Source organism: Pseudomyrmex gracilis, unplaced genomic scaffold (assembly GCF_002006095.1).
Source record: "Pseudomyrmex gracilis isolate BER0280 unplaced genomic scaffold, ASM200609v1 scaffold_712, whole genome shotgun sequence".
Classification (NCBI taxonomy): Eukaryota; Metazoa; Arthropoda; class Insecta; order Hymenoptera; family Formicidae; genus Pseudomyrmex; species Pseudomyrmex gracilis.
In genome coordinates, this window is record NW_018021296.1 from 238 (window position 1) to 8,889 (window position 8,652).

Here is an 8,652-nt window from a genome sequence, read left to right on the forward strand (position 1 = left end):
TGTGGAATCTTTGCGTTTTGCGCTAAAACATAATTTAATAAAAGAAAGTGATTCCGTTACCAAATTTTTCGATATTGTTGCAAGATATGTAGAAGATTGTTGTTTATCGAATAGTATAATAAGCAAAACACAAGATAAATTTTCAAGGTAAACAAAGTTATCTATATAAAATTGTATATTTTTGTTTTATATATACATATTCTCCGATAAGAAAACATTTATTATGTGACAAAATCTTTTGCATGAACTTTCTGATTTGCAATTATATAGATATATTTTGAGAAAGAAATGTAAAAATATTGATTTTTTATAAAATATTTGTAACTGTATGCAAAATTAATTTCTAACTACTTTCCGGCGAAGCAATAACGATATGGCAAACCATCTTAGAAGTATGTTTGCAAAATTAACGTTAAAAAAAAGTGTTCAATACGTGAGAAAAAAATTTCAGTTATGTCATGTTTAAGTCATGTAGAAATATACTTGCATATGAAGAAATTAAATTAATTCATGTATATGCTTATGCAAATGCATAACGACTTATTTCTGAATTTTTACAAATATTAGTTACAAAATTTTATTTTGATAAAACTGTTGCGTTATAGCGAATCATCTCGCAATCATTGTCCTTATTCATGATGTTATTTTTGTGCAATATTTTCACAATTTGCTTATTGGAGTTGTATATTTACATATAATCTACATAATCACCATTCCAATATTAGATGTAGTTAATTGATACATTATTTTTCATGTCATCTTATAAGAATATTGTCAGTTTACTAACATATTTTTGTACTAATTATTTAGTATGTATGCATCATTTGAAAGAAACATAAGCATACTTGCAGTTATGAGTTTTAGTATTAATCAAATATATTCAGATGAAGATCTTGAAAAGGTATACCATTGTGTGAACATAATCGTTTACTGTAGCAATAAATGTAAAATATTTCTCTTTTCTATGAATATGTATTAATATGCAAGCAGATATTATTATAATTATATTAATCTATTGTATATAGCGTAATATACTTAAAAAATATCATAATAATGAGTTTTCCACATTACATTCAATAGTAGTATTATACGATGTTTTTAGATCACCGACCCCAAATTGCTCTTTCTACAACTGCTAAGCCGCGATTACACCAAAGACACAGTATATTTTGCTTTTGTAAAATATGAAGAATAGTAGTTTGATTTTTTTAATCACGATTGTAATAGTAGTTATATAGTTTTGTAATTATGTTTGACGTTTTTTTGTTTAGATTTAAAATATGTTTATACAAAACAGTTACTTTGGTTTTGTTTGTTACATTATATAATTTATGTTCTGGACACTTATGCAAACATATACAAAATGTATTATGATAAATAAAGTTTGTAATTGTTTCTAGGCACTATTCATGCTGGTCGTTAGTATAAATTTAAACTCGCACGTGCACAGATAAAACATGTCTGCTGTAGTTTTGGAGCAGCCACGCCAAGTTTTTTTGCCTTAATTATTTTTTATATTTCAACTTTTCACAAGCGCAAGGTTTAATTATTGATACATATATACTAATTTTATACTTTTTATTTTTTTATAATGTTTTTAATANTTTCTTTAAATGTACACAAGTGTACTTGGTGCTACTTTTTCATATCACTTCGTTTGTAACGTAGGCTTTGTAGAAAAAGGATGTTTTATATTAAAAACAAAATACATTTTTTTATAAATACTAGTTTGAGTTTAGAATTTTTATTTAAAGTATTACGTGTTGTGTGTGTACTTGGCGCACTGGTTTATCTTTTTTTAAAAAGGTAAGTTTTCAGATATCACTTCTTTTTTGTAGCATATCTTTTACGTATATATAATAAAATAAAACACATTTAATATATTGAAATAAAAATATTTAAAAAAATAAAATTCTAAACTTTACTTTTTTTCTACTGTATCTTATTTTTCTAATCACCAAAACCTCTTTACTTTTCGTCAAGAAAAGAATACAGACATTTGTAGCACCTCTAGGCCGCCGTTTTCAACATTTTCGAACTGCATATCATCAACTTTTAAACTAGCTAAATGATTTTCTTTCTACATATACATATTTAAAGACTGTTATCAATACGCAGTCCATTAGTAAATATAGTATTCATTACTTTATATACCTGGCCACTTACTGACACCTTAGGTGTTAATACAGCACGCAAATTACATTTGTTTGGTTGTATTATTTTATCTTCTTCTGTTGATAAGAATAGAAAATGAATGATAAGTATTTTTTTCGTTACTGTGTTAATTCTCTTTTAAATATCATTCTATACTTTACAAGTTTTACATACTATGATACATGATTCACATCAATGAAAAAGAATAAAATTTAAATTTTACCTGTTTACATCAGAACTCTATTTTTCTAACTTACTAAAAAGATATACTATTACTTCGACAATATACCGAATCTTAAATGTGTAGAACGAATAAATCACGGCCATCCTTGTTACGTGTGAACTTTTCTTGATTGATGGCAAACAAGTTAAAAAAACATCTCGGCCGTCCAAATTAAGTTTTTACACATCGCGTATTAAAATTTACCGTTTATTACACACAAACTTCAAATTGCGTCAAAATATGTTCAACAGAAACGTATACTTGTTAATAAACAATATACGCATATTTTACACATTACGTAGCAACTTTTAGTATTTAAAAATTTTCATTTTATTTCCCTTTTTTTCACATGATTTTCGCAAACATTATACTCGCGGCTAAACAAAACTACAAGTTTAATAAAATTGTACAACACAAAAACAAATACTATTACTAATTGTTAGACAATATGACGAATTTGAAATGTGTAGAATCGAATAAATCACGACCAGCCCTGCTACGCGTGAACTTGTTTTCCCGACTGACATCTCGGACGTTCAAATGCATTTTTTACGTATTGCGTAGTAAAATTTATCGTTTTAGTGTTTATTCACAATTATTGTCACAAAACTCCGACTGCGTTAAAATATGTCCAATACAAGCGTATATTTGTCAAAATGATGTTTGCAATTACTCTCGTTGCGTTCTCTCTCTCTCTCTCTTTCTCTCTCTATCTCTCTTTCTCTCTCTCTCAAGTTATGAATATCGAGCGAGCCCGAAGAAGTGAGCATGCACGTGCCGTCCGAAAGAACACAATAATCAACATTGCCTTTACCTTGAAACCGAAGGTAACGCGATCGACCAATCACGTAGAGTCACCCATGTTTTATTTAATCAAAACGATAAAATTTTCTCTTTAAAAAAGAATACAAAAAAATTTAGATTACAGCTAAAAGAGTGTGTTTGTAATACATTTTGACAAAGATCCTGAATGTAGTTTCTTCCGTCGCATTTTCTTACCAACAAATCTTTTAAATCTACACGGGAGTAACAATATTGCACTTAAAAGTTCAAACTATTTTTCCGATTTTTTTCACAGATCTGAAACATAGATTAAAATACATAAAAGATAGAAATATCTTATATACACTACACAGTATATAATAGTATAATTGTACATTAGACAGTGAAAAGAGAGAGAGAGAGAGAGAGAGAGAGAGACATATGTCAAATACAATATGTCTATCATCATTTATATATGTAAGATACAGTCGTAGCCGTCTGCCTCTATTTTATAGACTTATATAATCGACGGAACATTCATATGACGAAGTTGAAGACATTAAAGGACAGAGATAGTGCTGAAGTAGTTGTCTTTCTTTCTTAGAATAAGAGCGGTGGGGGACCAGTCACTTTAAGCGCATAGGACATACATATAAGGCTATGCTTAGACGTAAAAAACCATTACTTATGACTTGTGTGCTCGAGTGGTTAGAAAGGTTTGAGTCTTGTATGGATATAATTTTTTTATTATTTTATTTATGTTTTTAAAGAAAAACAACAACAGTTGGTTACACTAAAGCATAAACAACTGTTGTTATGTGAAGATAACTTGATTTATAAAAAATTTACGTTAAAAAATTAGTTAAATTAAATTCACTTATAAAAAGGTTTATGTTAGTGTTAATTGTTAGCGTCTGCCAAGTCTCTCAACAAGTCTATACATGCTACATGCATGCTATCACCTCTCACTATCACTCTCTCTCAACTCACTCTCAGTCAGACGTCTATCTTCGTTGCTCTCGGCCAATTCCTCGGCCTGCCGCGACCACCAATCACCTCACTGCTAGAAAAGAAGAGAACTACTCCACGACTATTTCTGTCTCTTTTAACGAAGCTTCAGCTTCTCTTATACAAATGTACCGTTTATTATATAAGTCTATGCTCTACCCCCACACATACGTTTACATCATGTACATTCTACTTGTCGTTTGCAACTCTCATGAAAACATTTTATCCTTATTTCTCATCGAAAAGTAAACAAAGATAGATAACGCTCACGAACGTTGCGAACGGCACGTGGAACTTACCCATCGTGGTGTGTATTCATCATTTCACAGAAAGGACTGCTCTCTAGTTATCCGAAATTTTTCGAAGAGACGAGAACGCACAGATACGATCACGAGATACGCTTTCGATCTTGTTTGAGTACCAGTTTGCACTTTTTTTGCAAGATTTTTACTTCAATGCATTGAATATCACTATACAGAAAATGGTAAGTCATTAAACTATTTTTTGTAGAATAAAAATTGCTTCTTATATTTTAAAGAATACTATAAATGTTGTATTTACCCAAATACAAAACAGAAAATAGAAAATGAATTAACATTGATCTATTATCTCAACAAAGCATATTATACTGTTAATGATTAAGTGGTTGAAAAAGCTTAAAAATAAATGTAATAAATACAATACGAGAAACAGAGAGAAAGAGAGAAAGAAAGAATTTCAAAGCTGCAGTCTACAGGTGGTAGTAAATAAAAGAAAACTTTGTGTTTAAAAATTAACGATATGAACTTTTGATCAATTTTATTTTTGCAATTATTATCAGCTAATTCTACAATGAGCAAAGTAAGAAATATATAAGTTTACATTGTCTAAATCTACAAACGTTTACAAGAAACATGAAAAAAATACGAATATAAATATATTAAAAGTGTTAAAACATAAACAAATTGAAGCAAAACCAACTTTACAAAGTAAAGATAAAAGTAATCACAAAAAATATGATACCAATTATAGAAATGTGTAAGGTACATTACAATCTCAAAAGACACTGATCACATGTCAACAGCCATGTCAAAGAAAGTCACACAAACAATACAAATATGAGTATGCGAAAACAAACGAATGAAATATTTCTTTCACCAAACATCACCGGTGGACTACAGACTTCGAAATCTTCAATTTATCTATATAGTTAATGTAAATTAAAACTAAGTATATAATTAAAAAATTTTGAACATTACTATTTTTAGCATATAGTAATTGCTATAAAGTAATTGATTAGTAGCATATAATAATTGGTATATATTGTAACAATGCATTAATAAGTTTTTTTCACTGTTGTAATATTCAACTGATCTCATTTAAAATGCATAAAAAAAACTTAAACAGTTTTCTCAAACGTGATTTTATTAGGTGAATATCGAATTTGTCGTAAACACAATCTGTACTCCTGTGTTTTTAATTATGTATGTCGGATAAAACATACAATACTAATAAATACTGTCGTGTGTGTGATAGAAATAAAGACGCTGGAAAATATTTTTTGAGAAACACATACCTCTATGCTTAATAGTTTATGAACTTTCAAAATTGTTAGTAAAAACTATTCGCAAAAAAAAAGATACACAATTACATACAATTATATTTGACATTTATGTATTTAAAACAGCAATTAGTAATTCTTTTTTATATAATACTTTTTGTGTTATATTTGTGATTTTAATAACATGTGTATTTCTTGTTTAAAATACCTTTATACAATAATTGTACAAAATTATTTTATAGATACTAACTACACAGATGCTTACTGTTCTCGGAACTATATGCCTTTTATGTGTCAACGAAATTACTTCTACTGTTCATGAGAATTTTTCTCCGCAATGCATAGAACCGAGGGAATATATTCTGAATATTTCTGCGGACATACAAAAAAATTCTCTGATTGTTGATTCCCTTGTTAAACTAAACGTTCAGTGTCCACTGCAAAACATAAAAGTTTATTTTGGACGTTACTGTAAACAACCGAAACTTAACATCATGACTAATGGTTATTCTAATTTTTCATCTTTATTTTGGGAAACAAAAGTTTTGCCATTTTTTTCGGACGACCGATTCAAAACCTTGAACATCAACTTCATTAAACATAATATCGAACACTTTAGAATACAACAACGAATAGTAAATGTAGAAAGTGGACTGTGGATATCTGCAAAATATAATTGCAGTTTAGATAAAGTTATGAGAATTTATCCATTTATTGATGAAACTAAAATAGAAAAGTAAGTGCATTAAATACTAATACAGAAATTATTTCTTTTTTTGTACTGTTGCATAGAAGTTATAAAGTTTTTAAGGAACAAATTACTAAAAGAACAACAACGTTTTACATTCTATAGATATTTGATATTACCGCGTATTCCCGCTGAATGGATATTTCCATGTTGGGAAAATCTCGCAACTAAGGCCACATTTACTATTCGAATCAAGCATACCAGTAGTGAAATAGCTCTTTCAAATATACGTGATAACTCAGTGGAAAAATCTCAAGTTTATACATATACTTTATTCCGTACACCTTTAATATCCACTCGTGCCGTAGCAACAGTAGTCGTACCTTCTGAATGTACCAACTTTACCTTCATGTCAGATACACTTAGCATACACAGCAGAGTACAAGTGGAAAACGACATTTCATACGCACGACTTCTTATACGTCATATTACGAGTTTTATTAGACTCAAGAGAAGGGATGTTACACCAATCTCACACGTGCAGTATATAGCACTTTCAACATACTACAGCTACGAAACTATAGTAACTACTGGACTTGTCCTTTTCAGGTAACATATATTACCCAAAAAATTAGCTTACAACAAATATATTCACATGATGTGAACGACAGAAGTGCATTAAAGACACTACTATTTTTAGAGACGCCGATATTGCATACAATAAAGAAAGTGATTCGTTTAGAAAAAAAATAGAAGTAACATGTTTGGTTGCACGCAGTGTGATACAAGAAGCGTTCAGTAATTGGTTAATTACACCTAAACAGTCTGATTCTTGGTTTATCGAAGGATTTTTGACATTTTACGGAGTTTCTCTAGTCTTTCAGGTAATACTTGCATTTCTAAGTCTGTAACTTTTACACACCGAGAAAAAATGAAAAAATCATGTTATCATGTAGGATTATATGTAAATTGGATGTACTTTTGTATGATCATATAATCTTTTATCTAAGTCAAATATGATTTTATGCGATCGCGTAATATCAGATCCAAAATTTGGCGCGATCTGATTTTATATGATCATATATAAATACATAAAATTATGTACGATAGTATATGATTGCTTATATTTATATAGGAGTATATAAAATCAGATTGCGCCAAACTTCGGATTTCATTTTACACGATTACATAAAATCGCATCCAACTTATGTAAAATCATATTTGATTTATATAAAAGTTCCCACGATCATACAAGATTGTATCCGATTCACATATAATTCTATATGATCACAATTTTCAATTTGTTTTCGAAACACTAAACTATGTTTTGAAATGAAACGTTATTTTAATATAACATATTGTTACGTTCTGGCCCACGGTTACGGTCGGGCTATGGTGGAGTAACAGAAAGCTGTCGTTTCTCTGTCTATCTCCGCACAGCAGGTTGGCGATCCCGCTGCAACGGAGTCGAGCGAGTTTGCTTACGTTCGTCGACAGGTCAACGGCGTACGCCGATCTTACTCTGTCTTACGAACACTCACTCGTTGGTCTCTTTTCTAGTCTGGAGAATTAACTCCACGGACTAAAGACGAGACCGTGCAATCAATTGAGGATGTGGAATGATGAGAGGTCGTCTTAATTAAATGGAGAAATTATGCTACGTATAATATTAATTTATTCATTTTATGGATTTACAATTTTAGGTGTGTGTTCGTGTAGATGAATGTGATATCGCGAATTGTATATTAATCAGGGGGGTCATCGCTCGGAGGCTAGAGAGGGGAAATACATATATATATGAGTGTATGCGATGTGTGTGTGAAGGGCCTCCGGCGGGGTTTTACAGGTGTAATTGTGTCGGTAGCATATTTAAGACGCCGATTCGTGATAGAAATTATTCGAGGTCGATTTCTATAATTTCCTGGATTTTTGCGGAACTTGGAGGGAACATTGTATAGAAATGGTGGACGGGAACTAAGTGGTTGAGCGGGTTGAGTCGGAGGATTCATCATCTACGGGTTCGGTTCTGGATGTTGATGGTTCAGGGGAAGGAGAGCGAGGGGGAGGTGGAGGAGTCGGGGCGAATTGTAGATCCGCGGGATTTTCTGCGGGAGGATCGGGGGTTACAGGCGAATAGGAGGGAGTTTCACACCACGAATCGTTGTGTGTATGTGTGTCTGTGTGTGTGTGTTCCGAATGTGTCGGTGAGTGTGAGTGCGAATGTGTCGGTGAGTGCGAATGATTTAAGTGTATATCGGTGGGGTTTCCTATTTTATT

At 30.9% G+C, this 8,652-nt stretch overlaps 1 protein-coding gene across 1 annotated transcript in view; it reads left to right on the forward strand.

Annotated features, from left to right (window-relative positions):
* The first annotated feature begins 6,017 nt into the window (after positions 1-6,017).
* LOC109861380 (leucyl-cystinyl aminopeptidase-like) overlaps positions 6,018-8,652 on the forward strand; it is a 9,262-nt gene continuing 6,627 nt past the window's right edge. Inside the window, exons 1-3 of the mRNA XM_020441004.1 lie at positions 6,018-6,423; positions 6,541-6,984; positions 7,076-7,259. Coding sequence (XP_020296593.1) covers positions 6,182-6,423; positions 6,541-6,984; positions 7,076-7,259 — 870 coding nt within the window. The 5' untranslated portion in view covers positions 6,018-6,181. The remainder of the gene's footprint in view (positions 6,424-6,540; positions 6,985-7,075; positions 7,260-8,652) is intronic.